Here is a 27715-nt window from a genome sequence, read left to right on the forward strand (position 1 = left end):
AGAACAGCTGGATGAGAGTGAAGTCCTATCAAATAAACGATGAGCTGAGGCTTCGTCCACACGACTGCTCTCCATTTAAAACCAAATCAATCAGCGTTTTAGCTCTGTATCAGAAACCATCCCCGTCCATGACCATCACCTACACTGAGCATGTGCGAGCTGCTGTAAACAGGAAGTAGATCGTCTCCTCTGAGGGAGGAGCAGCAGCTGTAGCATTATGTAAGTGAACAGCAGCTGCTACAAAGACAACAAGGTCAGTAACTCTGTCATTCATCATCATGTTGTATTCACCACTGGTAGTCCAGGCTGATGACAGCCAATCAGGAGAGAGCGTGGGGGTGGGCGGGTCCAGCAGAGTTCCTGAAGGTCTGCTTTAGGAGCTCGGAGTCGTGTGGGCGGAGCCTGAAACTCATTATAAAAGTGTAATGACAGTGGAGCTGCAGTAAAGCAACCTGCATGACGCCCATTCGGCTCTGACACACAGGCAGAGGTCAGTCCTGTTACAGCCACCTGCCATCGTCACACTGAGCACGCCCAGCCGTGTGTCATGCCCCCCCCCCCCCCCCCCCCCCCCCCCCCCCCCCCCCCCCCCCCCCCCCCCCCCCCCCACAAACTTAATACAGACAGAAACAGATAGAACAGTGCCGCCACCACTGCAGTGGAAAATTACATCAATGACACCTGCAGCCCTTAGGGATTAGCTCCATACCTCCTCTCCAACAGCTCCACCTCATCCCAAGATACCCCCCCCCCGATGGTAAAGTCACATGACACAGACAGAAGGGACAGTGATGCTCCTGTTGGAAAGCCACAGCTCAAAGAAGAGTAAATGTTTGACACAGAAGACAGACAAGGAAGTTTTAGTTTGAGGGAGGAGGGGGAGGGGGGGGTTATATTCATATAGATGATGATGGTTGTAGGTAGCTCGACCCCCCCTCTCCCCCTCCTCCCTCCTCACTCCCCCTGTTTTCATGCGGTTCAGGTTCTGGTCTCTATCCCGAGGCGTTGATGTACAGCTGACTCTGCAGGATGTAGTCGATGACGGGCTGACTCAGGTAGTCCACCACGTGACCGTCCCCGTGCTGCAGGGCCAGTCTGGAGGGGGGGGGCATTTATGTAAATATAAAATATATATGTACTGTATATATCCAGATGTTTTTAAATGTTCTTCTATCACTGTGTGAAGACAATGATAGGAGCTAGGGGATAAATAAAGTATCTACGGTGTGATCTGCCCTCTGTATCGTTGTGAGGTCACTGAGTGTCCAGCGCCGTGTTGCAGTGGGTTTCTCTCTTTTGATGGAGCTAAGCTAACAGTGAGCTAAGCTAGGCTAAACACTTCCTGGACATGAACCTTTGTGCAGTGAATCACAGTGATGGGAACAACATGAATAAAAATGATATGATCAGGTGAGTGTTGAGTCTGTGTCAGTAACAAGGTTCACCTGCTCTTGGTGGAGCTGACGATGGCCAGCGGGTGATTCATCGCGTCTTTGACCACGACGATGTTGTCCTGAAACAGCAACACACACACACACACACACACACACACACACACACACACAGGTCAGACGGCGTAGAGGACGTGTGTCTCTCACACAGGGTTGAGTGTGACTCGGCTCTGACCTTGTACTTGCGGAGAATGGAGGAGTGGTTCATGATCCTCTCTGTGTCGGCGCCGTCACGAGGAACCACCACGATCCCAAAGTCGCCCACGATCACCTCCATCTGAAAGCAGAGCAGCAGCACCTTCAGTCCACGCTCAGCCACCAGCTCAACAACGACTGACGTCAACTTCACGGCAGTTTGTGACTAAATATAAAAGTTTCACTCAAATAACACAGTCACATTGAAGCTGAATTTATAAAGAGTTTATCAGCCGTAATTAACAGACTAATTAATGGCTAATCAATCATTTACTGGTGTTACGAGACTTTAATGAGAAGAACGTATGGGTTGCCAGGTTGTGTCAAATCCTCCTCATGATTATCTCACACTGCAAACAGGACAACCCAGAAGTCTTTCATTAAAGTCTTAGCACTGATGGATAAAGCCTCAGTTAATGAGTTATTGAACTGGACTGGACTTGGACTCCAACACTTTTTTTAAGTGTGCCTCATCAGACAGTGGCAGTCTCTCATCAGGTGAGCGACAGGTGTGACACCAGGTAAATGTCTTCAGGGTGAAACACCGGATCTTCCATGTTCAGCTCTGCATCTCAGGAGGGTTTGCTGACAGCAGTCCTCCCCAGCCAATCACAGAGTCTGGTTTCTTGAGTGATGACGGCAGGCGGCCCTGCTCCTTCAGACCTGGTGATTCAGTCTGAATCTACTGGACCAACACGAGGTCTGAGCGTGAGGGCGGCGCCGCAGCTTCTTCAATCACAGCAGGAACTCAAAGAGAGAATATTCCAAACATCCGAGCCGTTGATTTTGAACCCTGACCGTTAGCATTCACTTGTTAGCGTGGTAGCTAAGATCATTTATTTATATGTTCTGCTACTTTATTCTTCTACACTCCAGTCTGCAGGAAAATACTGAACCTTTTACTGCACAACATTATAATCACTCTAGTTACTTTGCAGATTTAGATGAGAAATATAATCAATAAATTGATTATAATGTCACATTATTGTACAGTGGCCTCCTCACTTTCTGCTCAGCGTTACCTTGGAGATTTAATGACACTCAGTTATTGAGACCACCCTTTATATTATTGCTGATAATATGATAATGTAGTGTATGACATACGTGTCCTCGTATAAAGACTGATGTTTCCATATATGTCACCTATGAGGAGATATCTTCATATATCCAGAGGATGTATACGTTTATAACATATGAAATACCCACGGTAACATGTGACCATATATGTTAACAATATATATTTAATTCATAAATTAAAGTTTAATAAAGCAAATGTTTATCTATGTTTTTCTAATTCTAAACATACGTGTCTATCTTTTATATTGACATATATAATATCAACATATACTGACAGGCTTTGGGATGGATATATATTTATGTAACAGACTGTATGTCTACAATATAAGCATACATACATAAACATACATGTTTGTATGGGCTGGACATATATGTCAATATATGAAGTGGTTCCAGTCTCTAATTGGTTTCATATATAATTTTTACATATATGTTTTTACTTTACATGTACATATATTTCATACATGTACATATATTTATCCCTGTGGTAAAACTACTTTAACTTCAGTAACAGATGTTTCCTCCACTAACGGTGTGAAAGCGATTTTTTTTTCATCGTAAACGACATCGAAATGACCTGTCGATCATTACGACGAGGTAAGAGCTGAGGGGGCGGGGCTATAGGGTGGGTGGGGGCGGGGCTACAGTGTGCTTACATCACTGTCCTTCCACAGGCCAGGGATGCAGAAGGACTCCAGGAGATCACTGCCACACAGGAGCAAGATGCGTAACTCTACAGACGACAAACAGGCAGGAGGAAAGAGACACGTCCTCAGTAAACAACATGTTTACTGGATACAAACAAACAAACAAACCAGAAGGAGTTCAGACACAGCAGGAAGGAAACCAGAGGACACAACACTGAGTCCGTCCAGGACCTGATACTCACCGATCTCCTCGTACCTCATGGCGGTGCCCAGGTTAGCATTTTCATCTGACGGATCAAACACAGCACACGTCATTCAGATATGATCAGGTACGGAGGCTGAAGTGTGCCAGAGATATTATATACTTTTATAATGTTGAATTATAATCAGTTAATCAATAATTTAACCCTCGACCAATGACAGTCTCAGAGAAACATTCAGGGTTTCATACATCACAAACTTAAGGAACCAATCCTGTCATCTGGTGGGGATGGGGGGCGGGGCTAAATACACCTGAAACCTCGTCAGTACAGAGAGAGAGAGTTAGCATTAGCACAACCGCTAACACTGTTTCAGCCACTGCCAGTTACAAGCTAACTAACAACATAAATAAATAAAAGATGCTAACTGTGCTAACGGTTCTGACCCGTCTGCTAGTCTCTGGTTCTGGTCTCAACAGACTCCTCCTCTGAGTCTGGGTCTGACTGAGGCTCTGTGATGTTTCCTCCTCTCACCATCTTGATGCTCTCTGCTCTTTCACCTGTCCACCTGGAGCTAAAGGCCTGATCCAACCAGGAAGTGAGAGGAGATGATCTTCAGACCCAGTTTAATGTGTGAAAACATGTTGAAATATATTATTGATTATGTATTGGCCGGAGCCAGTCACAGCTCCTGTTGCTGCTCTGTGGTTTGGACTTTTAATTGTATTTCTGTGGGGCAGACTGCTGACTCGTCTGTAAGTTAAGTATCAGTGTTAAAGTGTGAGAGGGAATGTGACACACTCCAGGCTCCAGACAAACAAGAGAGTAAACAACAACAACAGTCTGTCTCAGGTCTCTGAACATATGGTGTCAACAGACACCTGCCAACCAATCACAAACAAGTATATACAAATACAACAACATACATGTATATATAGCAAACCCCTGGGATTGGATGGATTGTGGTTGAGGAGGTCGTGTCGACTTACCGACGAAGGTGAAGCGATCGATGTGCGGGCGGGCGCAGCAGATCTTCCCCAGACTCTCACTGATCTTCCCCCACAGTTTGACTGAGCAGAGAGGGACGCAGAGAGAGGAAGAGGAGGGAAGGCTCATCATCATCATCATCATCATCATCATGATCATCATCATCAGCATCAGCATCAGCATCATCATCATCATCATGATCATCATCATCAGCATCAGCATCATCATCATGATCATCATCATCATCATCATCATCATCATCATCATCATCATCATCATCATCATCAGGATCATCATGATCATCATCAGCATCATCATCATCATCATCATCATCATCATCATCATGATCATGATCATCATCATCAGCATCAGCATCATCACCATCATCATCATCATGATCATGATCATGATCATCATCATCATCATCATCAGGATCATCATCATCATCATCAGGAGTCTGAGACCAGCAGCTGCATTTTACTTCCTGTGGATGTTCATGTGTGTGTGACTCACTGGCGGTCGGCTTGTGATTCATGTTGTTGTGGTTCCGGTAGATGGGTGGAGTCTGGTTCTGTGGCTGACCAATCACAGGAGTCGTGGATGGCGTGTTGACGTTGGACAGAATACACCCGGTGACTCTCTGAGGAAAAAAACAAAACAAAACATCATCATCATCATCATCACCATTATCATCATCATCATCATCATCATCATCATCATCATCATCATCATCATCATCATCATCATCATCATCATCTTCATCATTTTCATCTTCATCATCATCATCATCATCATCATCTTCATCTTCATCTTCATCTTCATCTTCATCTTCATCATCATCATCATCATCTTCATCCTTGTCTTCATCTTCATCATCATCCTCATCATCACTGGTTCTTCCAGAGGCTGCAGCTGCCATGTTCAGGTCCCTGGACCTCAGAGAGGAGGGGGCGTGGTTCTGCTGGATCAGGGTCAGGTGATGCTCGTCAAAATAAAAGACAGTAAAGTTTCCTCCTTAAAGGTCACAGTTATTCTGCTCCGTTCATCCCCTTTAATATCAACATCTGAATTCAGACTCATGACGGAGTATTAGAGTCACATTGAGGGAAAAAAAGAAATTAAAAAATTAAAAATGTCAAATTTTGAGAGAAAAACATTATTTATAGAAATATTACATCAACCAATCAAACAGGTGAAAGGTCCGTCAGTGGCAGCTGCTGTTGGTATGACAACAGCACAGACTCAGTTTCCTCTTTCCAGTGTCCTGATGATGATGATGATGATGATGGTGATGATGATGATGATGATGATGATCCAAAAGATGAAGTTTCTCCTTTAGTGAAACCTACAGTAGAACTTGACTCGATCTTTCCCTCTGAACAACACACAACCTGAAATTACAACTTTATTCTGGTAATATTATGATTTTATTGTAAAAGTTGGACTTTATCCTTTTGTCTCTATTATTCTGACTTTATTCTCGTGATATTTTGACTTTTCCTGAACTATTATGATTTTATTCCCAAATGTGCAGATGTTTTTTCCTCCATGTGACACTTACACTCCATCGTACACATCAACTTCCTTTATGTGTAATTTTTTCTTTGTATTTTATTTTGATATTTAATTTAATTTCTTGGAAACAAGTCTTTGCACCTTCGCTTGAGTGTTAAAGTCAGAACATGAGGATGTTTTGTGACGGAGAGGAAAGGTCCACACCTTCATCAGGTCGCGGTGATGCTCCAGCACGCTGCAGGTCGTCTGCCAGGTGTCCTGGTAACACTCCCAGGGGTCCACCCTGCAACACGCCAACCACACGTTAACGCTCACTCAGGCTTCACACACAGCAGGTGGGTCACGGTTAAATACTGTTTTCAATCAGTAACTTCCTGTAGATATTTCACATTAAAAGCCTGTCAGGAGAAGTTTTTCTCAATAACATTAAATATTCATGACAAAATAAGAAACAATCAAAAGGTGAAATTTGGAAATTAAACATTGTTAGTTATTGAGAGTTCAACAGTTAATCTGGGTGATCATGAACCTCCAACATCTGTCAGCTGCTTTTGATTGACATGTTGTTAAAACCTGATTGGTGCACAGAAGTGTGTGACATTAACTTTATCCAGCTGAACTAGAACATCTGGAATAATGAAATGCTTCTCACGTATCACACATGAAGGTGAGGGAATAGAACGACAGAATTTCCAGGAGAAAAGTCCCAGTAAATCCCAGTAAGTGGTCTCACCTGATCCAGTCAGAGGACTGGACGGCCAGCTGACACATGGTGAGACGATGTCTACTGGACACCAGGCCCTGCACACACAGAGGGACAGTCAGTCTACAGATGTTTGGTGTGGATGAACACATCTGGAGACCACAGAGCGAAGGTTTAACCTGCTACATGAACACATCACTGTAAACCAACAGGACGAGGACACCGCTTCGCTGTGGACATGGTTGTTGTTGTTGCTATGACAACATGAAAACAAGAAGGTGTGTAACAGTCAGATGGATGTTTGTGCATGGATTGTGTATGTGTGCTCAGGTGTGCAGGGTGTGTGTGTTCATGTGACCTTTGTGATGCTCTGCTGACCCCAACAGGCGTGAACCTGTTCTGACAAATGACAACGTGACCTTTGCTCAGCTCCAGCTGTTTGAGCAGATGTTCATGGTAACAGCTTTGGGAGATCTTCTTCTTCTTCTTCTTCTTCTTCTGCTTCTTCTTCTTCTTCTCTTGTCGAGAGTGACACGTTCAGATTGATCCTGGAGCTTTTGTCCCGCCTCCCCTGTAGCTCCGCCCAGGCTGTTCCTGATCACTCCTCCATCAGATGCACCTGGCCCGGGAAGGAAGGGTTTGAAAGCTGTGGTTGCAGCTTCAGAGGGGCCACAGGCTTCTAGCTGTGGACTGCTTTCGTAGTCTTAATTCAGTGTCCTGGTTGTTTTGTGTATGTATGTTAAATGAACTCTGTGTGACTGTGTTGTGTTAGCGGTGTCTTGTGAGTCTGATTCGGGTCTCTGGTGGAGTGAGCGCCCCGTAACATGTGGCCAGCAGCTGGTTATCTTAGCTTAGCATAAAGACAGGAAATGGGGAACAAAGCTGGGTTTAAAATGTGAACAAAGCTGGGTTTAAAATACTTCAAAACAGCCTTTGTACATTATTTTATGAGGAAGGACTTTACCACACATCTGGCTTCATGCAGGAACCAGACACAGGGACAGATTGGGTCTTTGAAGGCGAGTGGTCCGGACCAATGGCCGAGTCTTACCACCTGACTGAAACATCCCCCGCTGTGGGCTGTAATGTTAATGAGTCACAGGTTCTCAGCAGAGGCTACCACCTGGTGTAAACACCTGTAGCTCACACAGGATTTACACTGACAGGCTACAGTATGATCACAACCTGAAGGTCAACATCATCACCTGTAGATACAACAACACCGTCCTGAGGCAGCAGCTACGATACCAACATATCAGCCAAGCACCAACAGTTCTGTGACAGTTCAAGGACTCGTAGACCCGTAACAACTAATATATGTTTCCTGTATCCAGTGTCAGCCACTCCTGAGCTCTTTAGCCTCTTCTAAAGACATACTGTATTTTTACAGGTGTTCTTTCTTAGGGTCTGAATCTATTTCTAACATCTTAAATCTCTTATTATATTGAGTTTCTTATCGATTAGTTTAATCATTTTTACCGGGAGAGGACGCTAGCATCGTCCTCTCCCGGCTGTATGCTAATGTTAGCTAGCTGAGTAGAGACTACGTGTCTGTTTGTCCGAATCCTTTTGTTTCTTCGTTTTTCTCTTTGCTGCTCCAACGTTTGTTTTCATCATGTCGGCTTTCCCGCTAAATTCTGCCGGTCACCACCTGACCTCTGACCTCTGACCTCTGACCTCTGACCTCTGACCTGACCTCACTCGTCATCATCATGATACATACTCACACTTGCTATGTAGAGTAGATGAGTGGGTTCAGTGAGCTACAAGGACCCGGATGGTCGCCATCTTGGGTATGTAGGATGAAGGGGAGGGGCCGCCGACGTGTTTTCAAACTTGTGAAAACAGTAACGGAAGTTGGAAGTAATTTCCCTGTCGCCTGAGTCAGGAGGCAAACACGGCCAAATCCCAAATCACGTGAGCAAAGCAGCCGGCAGGTGGGCGACCATCGACGTCACATGTTGCCACATCATTTCCTGTGAGTGTACAAGAGCACTTCTTGATTTGGGACAATCATGGATGTATGATTTTATTACAACAGGATACTGGATCTAAAATGGCGCCTATTCTGTTCCATACGACGTGCTCGCCTGGAGCATACGCATGTTTGAACTCCTGTTTGCCCGTCGGCGCTGGTGCGAAAAAGGAAGGTGCTAGAAATGCGGTTCTGCAGCCTCCCAGGAACACACTGAGCTACCACGTGTCCTCATACATATGCATCTCTGAGAAGGTGCATGACACCAAAAACAGAAAGAACAGAGACCCACTTTTAAAAGCTTTGCTCCACAGCGCCACCAGTGGTGTCTTTAAAGAAGTCAGCAGTGAGGATGTATTGGCTTGTGACGACAGGTGGATGAGTCAGGTACTTGTATCAGGTACTGACGACACATTAACGAGGTCATAACTGATGTGTATAACCTGCAGCGTGAATAAAGCATCAGCTGCAGCTGACGCACTGCTCCTGATCCTGGAGCAGAGCTGAGCGTGTGTCTCTGCAGCATCTATAATTCATGTTGTGTGTTTCTGTAGAGGCAGGCAGAGCAAAAGTAGGACAAGACCTTCATTAATTCCTGCAGGAAGCAGAGTGGAAAACAGCAGCAGAGCCTCTGTGCAGCAGCATGTTCTCTGCTGCTGCACAGAGGCTCTGCTGTCTGAACACGGCTCATCTGGGATTTCAGACCGCTCAGACAAACACTGACATTTTGGAAATCCCTGGTTAATGAGCTTTGTCGTCTCTGTGATGTCTCCATCAGTACTCACAGGTTTTCCGTAGGAGTCGTGCACCGGTGAGATGATCCCTCCGATCACGATGAAACGCCCCGTCTTGTGCAGATATTCTCTGGCTTTCTCTGCAAACACACAGAAACAGAACGGACCGAGGAACAAATGAAAAACCAGCATCAGCTCCTCCTCCACTCAGACTGGCTCCAGTCACATCCCTGTTCTTCCAGACTCAGACAACATATCAACCATCTGTCTGAAATGTTCTCATAATCGCTGTGAAGTCTTGAGTAATGGCTAAAAAGTGTTTTGTGAGGTCACGCTGACCTTGACCTTTGACCTTTGACCTTTGACCATTTAAATCTAATCAGTTCATCCTTGAGTCCAAGTGAATGTTTGTACCAAGAATTTCGGTGGAGGCGTCGTGTCCACGAGAACGAGACGGACGGACAAGCTGAAAACAACACGCCTCCAGCTCTGCAATGATTGTTATCTATCAGTAATCAATAGATCTATACTGTGAACGTCAGTGTACCTGCACACACCCCCGCCTCTCTATATTTGCTGTGTGTGTTTATTCTTTGCAGGGTCAGAGAGGCTGTGAGTGAACTTGAGCTTGATTCATATTTTCATAGATTTCCCTCAGACGTTGTGAGGTGAATGCTGGGAAATGAAGTTCTGCTGCAGGATTAGAAAAACTTTACGATAAAGTTTTCTGTTTCAAAGGTTATGATTGATGAACAGAGTTTACAACACAAAAGCAAAGAGAGCTCTGAGTCAGCAGGACTCCGGCAGCTGAAGCCTGATCAATAAGGATTTACAGTGATTATCATCTATCAAAGTGATTTAACATGAATTCTTCAGTGAAACACTTTTGTTAATGTTCCCTCAGAGGCAGTTATTAAAACAAATGAGACTCAAACTGGACATTTTACAGATGATCTATGATTGATCTATGATTGATCGATTGATGTGATAGGATCATAGATAAGGCAAAGACTAAGTGCTCAGTGTTTCTCTGTGGAAAACGTGTGAGATCAGAGAGGAGGACTTCAGACTGGATCTGAACCCTGTTCACTGTCGGTCTTAAACGCTCCACGCTCCGTCTGGATTCCCAATGAACTTTTCTTTAAACAGCCAAGACTACCCAACAGTTTGTCACCACGGCGACGGTGGCGGGGACCTGCTCTTTCAGCGGGGGGAGTGATTGATGAAGAGAGTTTTTGTTTGACTTCTTGGCAAAGTTTCAGTCTGTTGCTGAAGGAAAACAAACCGAGTGTTGTTCCTGAAGCTGAGACGCCAGCGTTTGGCTCAGTGCTGCTGGTTGACTGTGTTAACACGTGTAATAATGTGTTAACACGTGTAATAATACATTAATACATGTGTTAACACGTGTAATAATGTGTTATTACACGTGTAACAATGTGTTAACACGTGTAATAATACATTATTACACGTGTTAACACATGTAATAATGTATTACACATTAACACATTCAAACATGAAAAACGAGCCCATAGTTTTCTTACAGCAGGTTGTTATGACATCATAGTTAGGTTTTGTTGCTAGGCGACGTCTAGTGGTCGTAGTGATGATGACAGGAGTGAAGTGAAGTGACGTGGTATAAAGAGAGACTGAGTCCACGTCAGGAGGAGGAGGTGGTGGATGGATGAACGTGACACAGGAGAGCTGTGTTGGATTCCCGTGTTGTTTCTATCATCCATGACTGTTCATTGTTGTTATTGTAACCATGACAACAAAGATTGTCTAATGTTGAGGAAGTACTTATTTTATCCCAAATCACCATCTTTTCCTGAACCTAACCAAGCCGTGACAGTTGTAGTTGGTAACTTTGGTTTAAGGATGTTAAGAATGTGAACCTTAGGTAAGCTGCTGATGTTAAAGGATCCAGTACACATCTGGATTTCATGGTTATATTGTTGTTTATGGGTTTATCTACATCCCTCAGAGATTTAGTGATGCGCCCCCTTTTAGGAGGAGGTAAGCAATAGTAGTGAAACACAGAGGTAAAGCTCTCGAGGTGAACAGGTGTTAGTTACAACAGCCAGAACAACAGAGGATATAAGCAGCTCAGGTTCTGTCATTCAGAGAGAGACTTGGTGAATCCTACATCAGATCTGTCCTCCGTGCACGAAACAAACTCAAGTGTTGACTTGTTGGTCTGATTTGTACATTTCCATCTCTCGGTCACCAGAAATCATCTTTTCAGCAGGTGTGTGTCCACAACAGGAACAGCTGACACATCACCACAGACTCCTCCCACACTCTTTGATGTCATCATCTCATATTCTCAGATTTAAAGAGCTCATATCAGACATTAATGTAGTTCATAATAAATCCCAGGATGACGTGTGAAAGGTCAGGATGAGTCAGCTGGACACCATGTGACTGACAGCTGCTCCACTCACACACCAACAAGAAGCTCTCCTGATTGGACGACACACTGATGTCATCTTCTAAATATGAACTGCAGACATGCTCAACAGTAAGTACTTCATACTGTACTATACTGTACAGACCTGCTCTCTGATGGCCACACACACTGCCTCAGATCCTCCAGCTGAACTCAACTAAACTCTGGTCAACTCTGAAACTCCGTCCTGGAGTCTCGGCTGAAAACCTGCTGACTGTGTGTTTGCTGTTCAAGGAAGCCTATTGGATCATGATAATGTGGTTTGATCCCACAGACACTGAACGGTTGGGTCAAGACAGTCTGATACTGCTGTTTGACAGAAGCTGAGATTAAACCAAACACATAAGAAGTCTCTGACTCTGAACCTGTTTAACCAGGTCACTGACCTGATGATCCCTGTTCATCACTGATGTCATACCTTAACGTTTTTCCTTCCCTTCACTGAGTCTCCCCTGAAACTGATGAAACTGTGACGCTCAGAGAACTGCCTTCATTCATTTAGTCAGTGTTGTCATGTCTCCAGACTCAGCTGTGATGGTTCTGTTTGTTACTCTGTTTATTAACTGTTTATTACCATGTGTGCAGAATGTGTTTTACAACATGTCAAACTTTAGCTTTTTGTTTTTCTGTTGAGATTTCTGGTTAAATTTCTTCTTGTATAATGTTTCTGTTCTTGAACATGTTTCCTGTTTCTCTGCTGAAGCTTGTACTGAAACAGAAAGCAACACTTCCTGCTCTGTGCTGTCACCTGCGGAGTCTGTGATGAAGCCTGTAGCGACTACAGTCAAACGATGATGTAATTCCACAATATGCCACATATGTTATTTGAGTAAAAACTCAAATTAAAATGCAATAAACCAATTTGCATTTTGATTTTCATATACTTTTACAGGCGTTCTATGACCACATTAAAATGAATATTACATGAATGAAAAATATTAAAATGTTAATTCAGATCTGAGCATTAAAATGCAATAAAAACAACTTCACCTAATTTTTCTATTTTTGAATCTTGACCTGTTCAGGAGTCACCAGCTGTGACCAGCTGTGACCAGCTGTGGGCAGCTGTGGGCAGCTGTGGGCAGCTGTGGGCAGCTTTGACCAGCTGTGGGCAGCTGTGGGCAGCTGTGGGCAGCTGTGGGCAGTTGTGGGCAGTTGTGGGCAGCTCTGGGCAGCTGTGACCAGCTGTGACCAGCTGTGGGCAGCTTTGAACAGCTGTGGGCAGCTGTGGGCAGCTGTGACCAGCTGTGACCAGCTGTGACCAGCTGTGGTCAGCTGTGGGCAGCTGTGGGCAGCTGTGGGCAGTGCTAACCACTCACTAACAACATCACTAGTGAAGTTTATTAATCAGGTCAAATGATCATTTGATTTTGTTTATGTTTACAAGTCTGTCACATGACATCACATGATGTTAAAGGTTTATCTGACGAGTGACGACGACATCCTGTGTCTGTAGACGACTTTCATTTTCACTTTCATTTACTTCACTTATTCTTACATATGGTTTTAGTCTCATTGTTGTGTTGTGTTATTGATTATTGATCAGGTCTTCTTTCTTTTCCCCTCCTCAGTGAGACAGTGCAGCTGTTTATCGATCAGTTTCTCTGGTCAGCTGGAGAAATGACTGAAGTCTGTTTTTATTGAGACTCAGCGATCATGTTTAGTTTGTGGTGATGTTATCCTGTGAGTGTTTCTGTTATCGTCCTTCATCTGTAAAATGTACCACGTCACATTTCAGGTATTCCTCATTCAGAAGCTTCATTCTTCAGGAGGGAATTCATGAGTTCACCCCATTGGATTTAATTCACGGCTGAATAATGTTCTTTATTGGATCATTTTCACAATTTAAATGGAATTTAAAGGGAAAACTGCCTTTAAATTTACAGCTTGAAAATCATGTTTTATTTATTTATTTTTGCTTTGGTTGATTATAGATTATGGGATGTTTCCATGTCATGTGGTCACTTTTAAAGGATTTGACCTGTTTGAAAACTGCAGCTCATCCACCTTCATATATGACAGTTCATTAATCATCCTGTTATAAACAATGCAATCGTTATTATTTAGTAAATTAGTTGGAGTTTGAGATGGAAATGAGGAGGTTCCCTACAACTATCATGAGGCATTGTGAAGTGTTTAGTGAATACTACAGACACATCTGTAAAAACATCTGTCATCAGAGATAGGACACTGAGACAGAATCTTTCTGTCTGTCTGCTGCTGTTTACCCACAGCCTCGGTGTCGCTGCTGGAGCCTGAAGGCTTCAGTCAGTGTTGTGCGGCGTGTTTGTGTCTGTAGCCCACATCCAGGATCCCGGAGGATCCGTGGAGCCGCTTTCATTTGTGGGCTGCGCCACACGCTGCCCGAGGCCTGCAGCGGCAACACGCAACACTCCCGGGTTTAACCTCACCATCCCGGGTCCAGACGGCGCTGACCCGGGTTATATGCTGTTCTTATTGTGTCACTACTCTGTTTAGGGTGTTTTGTCTTCATCTTGTTGTGGAGCCGTCGCCCATTTCAGCACCACCCTGCTGGACAGCGACGAGACACGGCGCCAAACCGCATTCACATTTCCGTCATTTTTAGGTCTGATGCAGACTGAGATGATAATTATTAATATCCCCATCCTCCAGAAACACACTGCCCCACCCCCCCGGCGCAGATGCTCACCGAACATATGGATGTGTCCCTTGGTGATGGGGTTGAAGCTGCCGCAGGACAGCAGGATGACGTGGGTCTTGGTGGTTTCTGTCATGGTTTCTTCTGGTTTGCTTCTGTTTTTCCTACGTATGTCCCGGTCCGGTCCGGTGCCGGTCCTGGTCCTGGTCCTGGTCCTGTGCGGTTCTGAGTTCCCGGGTCGTCGGTTGTTGTTAGCACAGGCAGCCGCCTCTGAGCCGCAGAGAGAGAGAGAGGCGAGGGGGTGAGTCTGCGGCAGGAAGCGGCGTCAGCCCGTTAAAGAGACACTCCCCCCAGTGTGGAAGATTACTGCTGCTTCACCCCAGAATAATAACAAAACAATAACAATAACAATAACAATAACAATAACAATAACAATAACTTTATTTATGAGGCACTTCTCTGCTTTACAAGAAAATACTAAAACCAGATTAAAGAAAAGTCCTGAGCTTAATAAAAAGTGTAGAACAGCAGGAATAAATTAACATCTTAAATCAACATTAAAAGATGTTTGATATCATAAACAGCCACCACTTCAGGCCTCAGACATTATAATATCAAACATACCTCACACATGTGTCAGAGAATAATAGAAAATAATAAAATGAATCAGTGTGAGTGTGTGTTGGAGCCAGGAACCATGACTTGATTTCTGTAACTTCTAATTAATCTGACCACTTCATTTTTATTTTTATATTGAACATGTACAGAATTAAATAAATTGGGTTGTATATTGTTATTGTATATAGTATTTCTATTTTATCCTATTTATTTATTTTTATTTTATGATATTTTTCTTCTTTTATTTCTTATCACATTTTCCCCCTTGGTGCTGCTGCGTCAAATTTGAATTTTCTCTAGGAGGGATCAGTAAAGGTTCATCTCATCTCATCTGTTTCATCTTTAACGTTGAAAGTCACCTGACAACAGGAGTGATGGAATTAACAGAAATAATCCAGAGATTAACCAGGACAAGAACAATAAGAGTGTTTAACTGAAAATATACTCATTATTCCACGTGGCATCATTTGGTATGTTTATAATTATTATACGTTATTGTATTATTATTGATATTATTATTAACACCTCCTCCTCCACATTAATGAGACACAGCAGACCATGTTGATTAAAATACAGTTAGAGGAAGTTAGAATGAATGAAAGACAACAGACACAAAGAAGAGACTGAGATCATAATACACAGTATTTCCTGCTCAGGAGAGACTGAACCTGAACCGGTCCAGACACCAGGGGGCGTCACAGAGAGGAAGACTTTGAAGGTGACCATGTTTTAGATGTGTAGAGCTGGTGATGACGAACAGGAAGTTCACTGACACTTTAGAGTCTGAGAAGGAATTTCACATGTTCATTCATCTTTAGATTAAAATCCCTGAATGTCCAATTGTAATTCAGTTTTTTCTGTTTGTACAAAACAACAAATATTCACATGAAGGGAAGGAAAAGGGAATGTTTGACATTTTTAATCAAAAATGAGTTGAACAATTAATAAGTATTGATTTTGTTGATCAACTAACTGATTAATGTTTTCAGCCTGAGTGTGTTGAAACTAAAAGTGCTGATGTTTATTAAAAAAACTACAAACTGCTCATTTGTTTTTGTTCTTTCAGAAGTTCCTGAAACACTGAAGACCTCAGACTGACAGCTGAGGTCCTTTTTTCTGCAGTTATCAATCAGTTTGATCAGTGGAGTGTAAAACCAATCAAACAGTAATAAAAAGGTTGGTCACAATTATAAAGCTTGGCTTACATCCAGTGGTGGAGAAAAAAGTAAGAGTACTAATACCACAGTGTATAAATACTCTATTACAAGTCAAAGTCCAGTATTGAACTGGACTGATCAGTTGATTGTTTGATTTGTGAAGATTCAGAAACTAGTGATAAAAACATGAACAGACACTTTCACCGCGTTTGTTTTGTCCAGATATTTAACTTTATTAAAACAAGGAGCAGAGCTTCACGTCTGAGAGGCTGGAGCCCTGAAATATAATATTTGTATTTTTGCCTGAACAATGATAAATGGTGAATAATTTTGAGTCAGTCCATATATTGATGAACCACTAATGGTTTTGTGTTGTTGTGTACTTTCATTTATAACAAAGCATCATATTTATAAACATTTATTAGATGCTTTTATGCAAAAATCTTAATTTTAACATGACATGGAAATACTCAGTAGAGTATAACTCAGATACTTCAGTACAGTACTGAGTTAATGTACTTAGGTACTAATAATCTAAAGCAGTTACTTAATAATACCTCATAACTGGGATTAACCATAAGTATTTTTGTCTATTCATCCCAAATATTTCATGTTATCTCCTCCCCTCTCCCCCCCCCCACCCCTCCTCCCCCTCCCCCCTCCCTGTGTTGGTCAGACAGGAACAATATGGCGCCGGGAGGAGCGTTAGCTTCTGGACCAGTCGTTGTCTGAGAGTCTGTCGATCCGGCAGGATGAACCTCTGCGCCCAGTATCTACGGTAAGCTCGAAGCGGTGCCCTCCGCCCGCTCACCTGGCGGCACAGGTGTGCTCAGAGACGGGCGGTTTAGTCCGGCGGGTGGATTGTTTGGTCCGGTTGCTAACGCTAAAGCTAGCAGGTTTGGGGACCACCCCCTCAGCTTAATGTTGGCGCTAGCTAGCAGCTAGCAGCTAGCCTCACATATCAACAAACAATCGATACCGCTGTCTGCGTCTCCTCTCACACATTCAGTCACATATGTGAAGAGTTTGATACGGGTCGGTGTCGCTGTAGACAGATGTAACGTCTGTTCTCTTCAGTTGATGTGAATTTAACGTTAAATCGGTGGTTACCCGCCACAGAGACACTCGGTGTGTGTTGCTAGCTAGCTTTAGCCTGCTAGCGTCTTTCTGCGTATGTCAGGTTAGCATTAACGACCTGATGCGTTTATATATTAAACGTGATGTTGATTAACTATCACCGGGCTCTCTCATGGTTATTTACCGGGTAATGTGTGTTTAGCAGCGGGTTTATTGGCCGGGCTCTGTGGTTTGAATGTAGAGGTGTTCGTTAGCAGTGTCGGGTGGTGACTATCTCACGGTTTGTTTGTGTATATCTGGTCGCATTTTGATCCAGGTGGTAGTCAGAGCCCGGTACCACCGATGTGACCCCCGGACCGACATTTGATATGAACCGTTTAATGTGTAAATGAAGCCGCAGCAGCAGCTTCACAGTCAGTCACAGCTACCTGCTTTAGCTCTCTGACAAAAATGAGGAAGTGTTGTATGTAACGTGTTGTTGGTGTGTGTGTGTGTGGTGTGATTCTGATGTTCCTGATGTTCCTGTCTAACCTCCACTCCTCTCTCTCTCCTCTGTTTACATCCGAGCAGACAGGCAGAGGCCCTGAAGGCTGACATGACAGGTAGGTCTGAACATCACCTCTCTCACTCTGTATGGACACTGTGTATGTGCTGCTGGGGAATGCACCTGTACTCACAGGGACACATGCTGGGGCTGCTGGGTAAAACCAATACCTGTTGAGTACAGACTGACTTTCAGCGGAGCTACAATACACGTAGACATTGCATCACCTTGATATGTTTGGTCTGTGAAATGACACGATATAGTATAAAATGTATTTCCCACAGCCCACGGCGACACCTTCAGATGTCTTTTTTTGGTCCAGAACCCACGATATTCAGTTTGTTATCACGTGTGATAAAGAAATGCAGCACATCCTCACATTTGAGAAGCTTTACACTGCAAATATTTGTCAGATTTGCATAAGATATTACTTAAATCATTATATATAAAAATAGTTCCCGATTATTTTCCTGTCAATCGACCAATCGATTAATCGACTAATTGATTCAGCTCTAATTTTTTTCCTGGACTCCTGTGAAGTTGGTACCTAAAGCTTTGTCAGGCTCTGTCTTGTCTTGTGTCACAGTTCAGATATTTAAACTAGTCAAAGCTGCTGAAAGTTAATACTGGTGTGGCTGAGGACCAGATCGGGGGCCTGTACTGTATCAGGTTAGTGGGTTATCCAGCTGTAATTGGGCTTAACTCAGGTTTCCTGCTATCACAAAGTTAGCTTACTTCAAACCTGGTTAGAGAACCGAGGTGGATCACCGTGGTAACAGATGCTGCAGGGCTAACCAGCTGTGGAGCCACTTAACTTCCCACGATCTTCTTTTCTACAGGATTCCCACATGGACAAAAGAGTTTATGATAAAGTGACAAATAATAAAGAACAGTAGATATTTTTATAGATCAATAGAAACATTTTGCTCTTCCAGACTTTCCATGAGTCACAACACACAGCAAATACACAATGACAATTAAAGCTGTACCACTAACCATTCCTGCTCTTAATTGAACCCTTTCTCCTGCTTCTTATTCTATTCTATTTGTGTCATTATATTCTTTGAATTGCTGTTGCTTTAACCAAAATTTCCACAGGTATTTCATATGATATTAAGAACTTCATTCGTGGTTCTGATGACTCCACTTGTGTCACATGAACCGGTCATAGCTGGAGGTAAACTCAGAGTTAACAGTTGATCAGCAGCTCAGTGAAGACAGGTACAGACCCTGAGAGAGCCAGACTGAGCTGAACTGGCTTGGTGGTCCAGGTCTCCTTATATGTGGACAGTTTCTTCAGTGTGGAAGAATAAAATCAGTGTGAAATCTCAAAATTTTCAATGTTTTGATGCAATATTTGGACCCACAATGTCTTTGTTAGAGAAACACTGATGTGAAAATTCACAGTTCAAATGAAGAGATCACATGATACAAAAAACTGTTTATGATGCACAGAAAAAACGAGTGTAGCTCAGACGGTTGGCCCGACGATGAAAAGGACAAAAACTAGACCTGGAGCATCAGCTGTTGCTTTCTTCTTCTGCTGTTCAGAGCAGAACGTGTCTGACATTTTATACATGAACAATGACTTTGATTTGAAGCGGTGTTGAATGGACCAGAGAAATGAAGAAATGAAAATGACCTCACTCCTGTTAACTGCACACTAGCGTCAAGGCAACATTCAACAGAAAAGTAATTGGTGACCCATTTTGACATTCAGTGAATAATTTAAGTCCAAAGATGATGTTGAAGATTTCCTGCTTTTCTTTGTTCTAATTGTTTGAATGTTTCTGGGTTTGTGGCTGTTGGTTGGTCGGTCAAACAAAACAAGACATTTACATCCAGTGTTTTACCCAGAGAGACAGAGTTCATTACTGACGCTGCAGAGCAGTTCTACATGTATTTAATAAGTGAAGGAGGTCAGGTGATCAGCTGGACAGACATGTTGTGGTATGAGGAGGTTGATTTAGACAGAATAGAAAACCTGAAAGTGTCATCTCGGTCAGGCGTCACATTTACTCCAGTGAAGAAGAGTTTCAGACTGATCTGGAATTTTCCTTCAGAAATGTTCAGTGGATAATTGGCCTCAGTTAATTTGTGCTGGTTATTAAATGTGTGAGTATCTGTGGCTGTTGCTGTGGTGGTGGATTGTTGTTTTCCCACAGACCACACTGTTTGGCTTCAGACTCGTCGCTCGCTTCACCATCTTTTATTTTTACCATCCGGCTTGATTTTGCTTCTCGTGGTGTCTGGACACCCGCCAGAGCGTCTGGTGGAGCGGACCACATTCAGCCTGCAGGGTTTGTTCTGATGCGGAGGACCGTCTGACACATCTGACACTGATTGAATAGATCGTCATTCGAAACTGAAACTCAGACATTCTTCACACATCCGGCTGCTGCTTTGATTTCGGTCTGTTGTCCCCTCAGATCGAATCCTCAAACTTCCCAAACACTCATTAAATATGAATCTGAGCTTCATCGGATGCAGTTTGATGTTTCTGTGATCACATGAAGGCAGAGTGATCAGTCTCCGATCAGATCACAAATCAATTCAAAGAACAGAGTCCACATGTGAAGTTTCTCTGTGTGTCACGCAGTAGGAGGGAAACAGCTGCAGCACGTGACACACATGAATAATTTACTGGTCTGTTGATGATGATTAATCAACAGTTTTGTTAATCATCTCTTCAAGTGCAGCCTCCTCCTCACATGTGGCAGCTGAAAAACTTAATTGTTCTGATAATTCGAATAATCGTAGGTTGCAGTTGCTTGTTGGCAGTTTGTCCAGGTGATGCTACATTTCTTAAATGTTTGAATTATTTATTTATTTATTTAAAGAAGCAGTAATTATCTCTGGTTTCAGTCTCCGGCTTCTTCTTCACTGTCATCTGTTTTTCATATTGACTCATTATTTCTTCACTTCTTCAGCTGTCAATCATCATTTATTTGTGAACTTAAAGGGCAAAATAAATAATGATTCAGTTCACAACTAACGATTATTTCTCCTAATAAATTCACCTGCTTAATATTTTCTTTATGAAAACAAGCTTCAGATTACAAAGATAAAACAGAGAAATGTTCAATGCAAATGATTGAAAATTATTAACAGTTATCAATGACATTGATTGACGAATCGTTGCAGCTCGACTTGTTGTTTCGACACTATTGACCGAACGGTTTTTAACTTCTCAGATATTCCATGTTTTCTAAACACAAGCAGCTGTGAAAGAACTTTGTCCAGATAATTTCACTTAAATCATAATTTTCCCAGTTTTAAAAGAACAATAAACCAACAACATTAGGACTCTGAACAGACATGTGATGTCATCTTCCAGCTCTGGAAAAGCTTCTCCCGCTCAGTGCTGTCAACATTTTTCTGTCAACTCCAGAAATGATTAGCGCTTCAGTTCCTGGTGATGCTGACGTCTCCCGCTGCACTTGCTTCACGTCTGTTTCCGCTCTGTCCTGCAGATTCTAAGCTGGGGGCGGCAGAGGTGTGGACGTCCCGGCAGGCCCTGCAGGACCTGTACCAGAAGATGCTGGTGACCGACCTGGAGTACGCTCTGGACAAGAAGGTGGAGCAAGACCTGTAAGCTGCTCCGAGTCCACTCCTGCGACACATGACCCCAAATCGCTTTAGAGACAGAGCTGTGTGGAGGAGGAGCCTCCCTGTCTCCGTGTGTCCCCTGCGGTCCTGATCAGATGTGTGTTGGTGTCTCTGTGCAGGTGGAATCATGCATTTAAGAACCAGATCACCACGCTGCAGAGCCAGGCCAAGAACCGAGCCAACCCCAACCGCAGCGAGGTCCAGGCCAACCTGTCGCTGTTTCTGGAGGCAGCTAGTGGCTTCTACACACAGGTGAGAGTCCGGGCTGGGAGAGCAGTCACATGTGACTGACTGATCAATCAAATTGATCATGAAAACAAAATGATTGAGATACTTGTGATACTAGTGCATCATCTTGAGTCGGTCCAGACTGAGCAGAATATGTAGAATATATTTACCAACATGTTGAATATATGTTGAGTCGTTTTCAGTGGCTTGTGGAAATGCACTACTGTTACAACATAGATGATCTTAGTTATTTTTATTCATTTTTATATTATATATTTGGATATTATGTATTATTTAGGATATTTATATTTGTATTATTTTAAATGTATATTGAATATTGAGTTTCCAAAGTCGATGAGTAATCCTGATCTCAGTATTGACCAAAGGTAATCAGGATTCTGATTTTTGCCGTAATGGAGCAGCCGAGTCAGCTGGTTCTCAGAAGGACAACGAGCTGAACATGAGAACCTGTGAGGCTTCGGTTCTGGCTCCATGTGTTTCAGCTGTTTGATAAACCAGAAGGTTTTGCCTTTTCTATGAGCTGCAACAGACAACAATGGATCTTCTTTCACACTGAGTGTGACAGACCGGATCAGTACCAGCTCCCCAGAGCGGGGCGAGTCCTTCAGGACAGGTTCTGTTCTGTGTCCGGTCCGTCCTGTCGAACCAGCTGCTGCTCCGTTCTGTCCTCACAGAACCGGTCAGTTGACACCAGGCTGCAGGATGACTTAGTGTCGCCTCCTGACCTGGGTCCAGGTTTGTCTCCAAAGAGAGGGGAGCCAGTGGTGGTGGAGTCACGTCTTCCTGCAGCGGGAAGGTCTGGACCTGCTGCCACTGTCAGGACGGAGTGGAAAACGTCTCAGGTGGAAGCTGCTGAACAAATGAGCATCAGATTAACGGCCTCTCTCTCCGTCTCTCAGTTACTGCAGGAGCTGTGCACCGTCTTCAACGTGGACCTGCCGTGTCGCGTCAAATCCTCTCAGCTCGGCATCATCAGCAATAAACAGAGCAACACCAGCGCCATCGTCACCCCGCAGCCCAGCTCCTGCTCCTACATCTGCCAGCACTGCCTCGTCCACCTCGGAGACATCGGTGGGAAAACCTCACCTGCTTTTATTCAGGACAGGAACTAATGAGTTTAATTATCGAATAATCAGAGGATTATTTTCTCTGTTAATTGATTGTTTGTGAAAGGTGTCTCAGTTTCCCAGACGTCTCTAAATATCTTGTTGTGTCCAAAACCTCAATATACTGAACTAAATATAAAACAGAGAGAAAGAACAGATCGTCTCCTTTGAGGAGCTGAAGCAGATAATCAGCTCTCAGCTCCGAGTTATCAGAACCAACATCTGTGTTTTCCCTGAAGACACTTGAACACACTCTTGTGTCCCACACTGATCGTTCACTTCTAACGGGACGTTTCCTGTAAAATGAGCAGAAACAAAACTAATTAAAAACCTCCAAGATCAGGGGGAACAAAACACCTTAAGTTTTCTGCTTCAGTTTGGCGCTTAAGGTTTAATGTCTCCTCAGCTAAGGGACGTACTGACGCTGTTACAAGGAATCTCTTAAAAGGTTCCTTGTTGAGGCATTTGCAGCAGTGAAAGAGATTTTACAGCGGTAAAATGCTACCGTTTCCATGGAGACAGTTGATTTGCTGTCATTTGGAAGGCTCTTACTGGGATGTGTTCATGTTCTTCATTTATCACCTGAAACTCACCATGAGTCGGAGGTCCTTTAGTTTGGTCTCTAAGGAGTTGTGTGCCACAGTTGAACTGACTTTAAGTGATTCCTTCAGTGTTCGACTAAGATCAGGAGAAAACCTTCAATACTTACCTGAACATTTTAAAGAAACTTAAGTATGGAACTTACGGTGTTTTGTGCAACAGTTTTTATTTTAAGGAAACTTTAAGTCTACCACGACTTTAAGGAAAGTCTTAATCTAAGGTGTTTTGTGGAACCGGCCCCGGGTCTTTATTCTGTCCATGTTTGTGTTTCAGCGCGTTACCGTAACCAGACCAGCCAGGCCGAGTCTTACTACCGACACGCAGCTCAGCTGGTTCCATCCAATGGTGAGTCCGACTGGCTGACCTGCAGACCGTGGCTAAAGCTAGGCTAAAGGCTAACTTAGCCTTATTGGATAGGCTGGGAGGGTGGGTGGAGAAATAAAACGAGACCGTGTTTGTAGTCTGAGGCTCCTCTGTGTCCGCTGCAGGTCAGCCGTACAACCAGCTGGCTATCCTGGCCTCCTCTAAAGGAGACCACCTCACCACCATCTTCTACTACTGCCGCAGCATCGCAGTCAAGTTCCCCTTCCCCGCAGCCTCCACCAACCTGCAGAAGGCCCTGTCCAAGGCTCTGGAGAGGTACCAGCACAGCAGACCCTTTCCTTTCCTGCTTGGTTCAAATCAAGCCAACAGTCTGATGTTTCCTCTGTCCTCCCTCTGTGCTTCTGTAGTCGCGACGAGGTGAAAACCAAGTGGAGCGTGTCCGATTTCATCAAGGCCTTCATCAAATTTCACGGTCATGTCTACCTGAGCAAGAGTCTGGACAAACTGGACGGGCTGAGGGAGAAACTGGAGGAGCAGTTCCAGGTACAGCAGACGCCCAGCATGTTCATTCATCAGGCTGCTGCTGTGATCTGAAGCCACTGTTTGACCTGGTGTGTGTGTGTGTGTGTCTGTGTGTGTGTGTGTGTGTGTGTGTGTCTGTGTGTGTGTGTGTGTGTGTGTGTCTGTTTCTCTGCGTGTGTGTGTGTGTGTGTCTCTCTGCGTGTGTGTGTCTGTGTCTCTCTGCGTGTGTGTGTGTGTGTGTCTCTCTGCGTGTGTGTGTGTGTGTCTGTGTCTCTCTGCGTGTGTGTGTCTGTGTCTCTCTGCGTGTGTGTGTGTGTGCAGAGGCTGATCCTGCAGAAAGCCTTCAGCTCTCAGCAGCTGGTCCACATCACAGTCATCAACCTGTTTGAGCTGCACCACCTCAGAGACCTGACGGCCGACGGCAGTGAGCAGAGCTACAGCAGCGAGCAGCAGATCAGCTGGTTCCAGCTGCTCGGACTCTTCAGTGAGTGAATCTAATGCTCAGACTTGTTGTTGGAGGAGGACGAAGTGACTTTGACATGCGATCTCCTTCAGATGAGTCGTACAGATCGCCTCATTAAAACCTTACATATTTAATGTCTAAGGTTCAGTCTAACAGACCAACAGACTAACCTTTGTATCTTAATGAAATAATGAAAATGATTGATAATGCCCCCCCCAGCTGATCATATGTCACTCAGAGACTTCAGGATGATGGAGGGTATCATCATCATCATTTCTATCTTTATCCATTAGTATTTATACTTTAATACTTTATCTGTTATTTGTTAATAATTATTTCAGGCAGTGTTCAGGGCACATGCTCTCATCCTTCTGTCTCCACAGTAAACTCAGAATAAAACCCATTCAGTATGGGTATACAGCCGAGGCAGGCGTCTGAATCAGACACTCTGATTGGCTGTGACAGCGCCCACTGGAGCCAGTAGGAATGTAGAACTGAGTGACGTTACTTTAGACGCAGAGAGAAGGATGACCAGTGGCTCGATAGAAAGCACCGATCGTCTAGTTTGAGGAGAAAAAGTCTGCAGCTCAAACAGTGGCGGAGCGATGGCGGAGTCTCTGCTCTCTCTCTCTCTGATTGGTTGGTGTCTGATGTGACTTCCTGTCTCCTCAGTGTCCTTCCTGGGCGTCATGTGCAGCCGTGTCCTGCTCAACAAGAACAGGGGGGAGGAGATCATGGGGGAGTGTCCTCTGCCGGCCATCAAAGTCTCTCTGGACTGGCTCAAACTGAGACCCAGCGTTTTCCACGAGGCCGCCGTCGACCAGAGGCAGCAGTAAGTCTGACGACCCTCCGTATTTAAGCCGTTCTGATTGGTTCTGACCTGAAGCTTTAACTCCTCCTCTTCCTGTGTCTCAGCGTTTGGCCCTGGCTCGTCTCCATCCTCAACAGTTTCCACCCCAAAGAGGACGACGTGTCCTGTTCCTCAGGTAGGACACAGGCTGGTCCTGATTCATGTTCAGTCAACCAATCAGGTTATCAATTCACTTCATTGATCGTTCTGACTGAGAGTCACCTCAGGTCACAGCCAGCCATTCTCGTGGACACGATATCTCAGCAATGCCTCGACGGAACGTCTTCAAACGTGGCACAAACATTCACTAGGACTCAAGGATTAAGTGATTAGATTCTGAGGGTCAAAGGTCAAGGGTCAAGGTCACGGTGACCCCATAAAGCGCGGTTTTGGCCTTGTGAGCGTGATATCTCAGTAACGCTTTGAGGGAATTTCTTGACCTCACAAGACACTTTTATTCATTCTCTTCAAACAGCAAATGCGACAGAATTCCACAGACACGTTTAATATTTTCTGACTGTGGATAAACAGGATGTGACCTGGAGGAGGAAGTAACTTACTTTGTTCTGGTGTGTTGCTTCATTTCTCGTCTGTTGATATTTCTTTAGATCCGACACAGACCGACACTGATGTGACGCCGCTGTGGTTTCTGAGTGTCGGATGTTTTAACCGAAGGTGTGTTTGTTTCCTCCTCAGTCACACCCCTGCCGGAGGAGTTTGAGCTCCAGGGTTTCCTGGCTCTGCGGCCCGCTCTGAGGTACAGAGTCTCCTCCATCACTGAGGTAGTGGGATGAAAGTTCAGTCGGGTTGACGCCGTGTGCTGACGTGTGATGTTGGTGTTTCAGGTCTCTGGACTTCACTAAAGGTCATCAGGGAATCCTGGTGGACAGAGACGGTCTGCCGGTCCACACTCGCCACCAGAGGCTCGTCAGTCTGGGCAAGTGGGTGGCCGACAACCAGCCGGGGTGAGTTCCTGTCATCGCCTGTCGCTGACAGTCTGACGGCTCTCACACAGTGAAGTCACAGGAAACGCTCCAGAATAAAAGCCTGCAGCCTGTTTGTATTTCATTTACTGATTTACCACTGTGAGAGAAAGCGAGGTCGCCTCTCTCTCTCTCGCACTTCCTCAGACACCCGGAGTGATGTCACTCATTTCAGAGCGATGTTAAAACAAAAATGTCATCACAAATAAAACATTATTTATTTAGAATTGATAATCAGAGAATTCACAACAATCACTCAAAAACAGCAGGAGGAGGCGTTTAGAAACAGCTGTGTATCTTTCAACTCCCACTCTTTGTCTCTCGCTCTTTGTCTCTCGCTCTCTCTTTCTGTCTCGCTCTTTCTCTCACAAACATAAAGTGTCACACAGACGTCTCGCTCTCTGTGTTTATTTTATTTCCTGTTCATTTATTGATCTTTTTGAAACTCTTCAAGGATTTTATTTGAATAGTAGAATAAGTTTTACTGTCACTGCTGAGGTGAAGGGTCAGAGGTCACTTGAGGCCTCAGGACTCAGTAGATAATCTGTCTCCTCTCTCCAGGCTGATTCAGTGCAGAGTGAGCGAGGACGGTCTCCTCGTCTTCATCACTGACATTCCAGAGCAGGCCATCGAGGAGCCGCAGGAGAAGGAGGCGCCGGTGCTGCAGGAGTCGTCCAACGGCGAACAGACGCCCAACGACGGCGGGAACTCGGGCCTGAAGTCGGTGCTGTCGGCGGGGAAGACGCAGAGCTCGTGGCCGGACGGGAGCGACCGACCCGTCGTCACCTTCAAGGAGAACATCAAACCCCGAGAGCAGAGCCGCGAGCCGATGCGGAACCATCATCAGAAGGACGGCGGCGGCAAAGAGCGCAGCAGGGACTTCGCTAAGGGTAACGGGGCTGCTGGGAAAGGAGAGCTGAAGAGGGACGGGAAGAGGAAGAGCGAGCTGAAGAAAACCGGTCACGAGAAAACGACTGATGCTGGAAAACAGGTAGAGATGGAAAAACTTTACAGCAACGGGCGATGATGATGATGATGATGATGATGATGATGATGATGATGA

At 44.4% G+C, this 27715-nt stretch overlaps 2 protein-coding genes across 3 annotated transcripts in view; one reads left to right on the plus strand and one right to left on the minus strand.

The window, feature by feature from the left end:
• Window positions 1-757: 757 nt before the first annotated feature.
• nmnat2 (nicotinamide nucleotide adenylyltransferase 2) lies at window positions 758-14809 on the minus strand. Its single transcript, XM_022759005.1, has 11 exons — window positions 14602-14809; window positions 9536-9624; window positions 6806-6873; window positions 6277-6355; window positions 5071-5197; window positions 4560-4640; window positions 3613-3657; window positions 3380-3456; window positions 1627-1728; window positions 1446-1513; window positions 758-1095 (listed from the first exon to the last, which is right to left on the minus strand). Exons 1-11 carry the CDS (start codon window positions 14684-14686, stop codon window positions 993-995), a joined length of 924 nt encoding a protein of 307 aa, XP_022614726.1. The 5' UTR covers window positions 14687-14809; the 3' UTR covers window positions 758-992.
• Window positions 14810-17017: 2208 nt separating this feature from the next.
• Window positions 17018-27715, plus strand: part of smg7 (SMG7, nonsense mediated mRNA decay factor) — a 21781-nt gene continuing 11083 nt past the window's right edge. For both annotated transcript variants that reach the window (XM_022758997.1, XM_022758998.1), the window contains exons 1-14: window positions 17018-17103; window positions 17973-18004; window positions 21420-21537; window positions 21675-21807; window positions 22704-22875; window positions 23784-23855; window positions 23999-24149; window positions 24242-24377; window positions 24678-24840; window positions 25492-25651; window positions 25735-25805; window positions 26366-26426; window positions 26515-26634; window positions 27214-27643. In XM_022758997.1, the coding sequence (XP_022614718.1) occupies window positions 17078-17103; window positions 17973-18004; window positions 21420-21537; window positions 21675-21807; window positions 22704-22875; window positions 23784-23855; window positions 23999-24149; window positions 24242-24377; window positions 24678-24840; window positions 25492-25651; window positions 25735-25805; window positions 26366-26426; window positions 26515-26634; window positions 27214-27643 (1845 nt within the window). In that variant the 5' untranslated portion in view covers window positions 17018-17077. The remainder of the gene's footprint in view (window positions 17104-17972; window positions 18005-21419; window positions 21538-21674; window positions 21808-22703; window positions 22876-23783; window positions 23856-23998; window positions 24150-24241; window positions 24378-24677; window positions 24841-25491; window positions 25652-25734; window positions 25806-26365; window positions 26427-26514; window positions 26635-27213; window positions 27644-27715) is intronic.

The sequence above is a fragment of the Seriola dumerili genome, unplaced genomic scaffold (genome assembly GCF_002260705.1).
Source record: "Seriola dumerili isolate Sdu_G_001 unplaced genomic scaffold, Sdu_1.0 BDQW01000315.1, whole genome shotgun sequence".
In the NCBI taxonomy this organism is placed as follows: domain Eukaryota; kingdom Metazoa; phylum Chordata; class Actinopteri; order Carangiformes; family Carangidae; genus Seriola; species Seriola dumerili.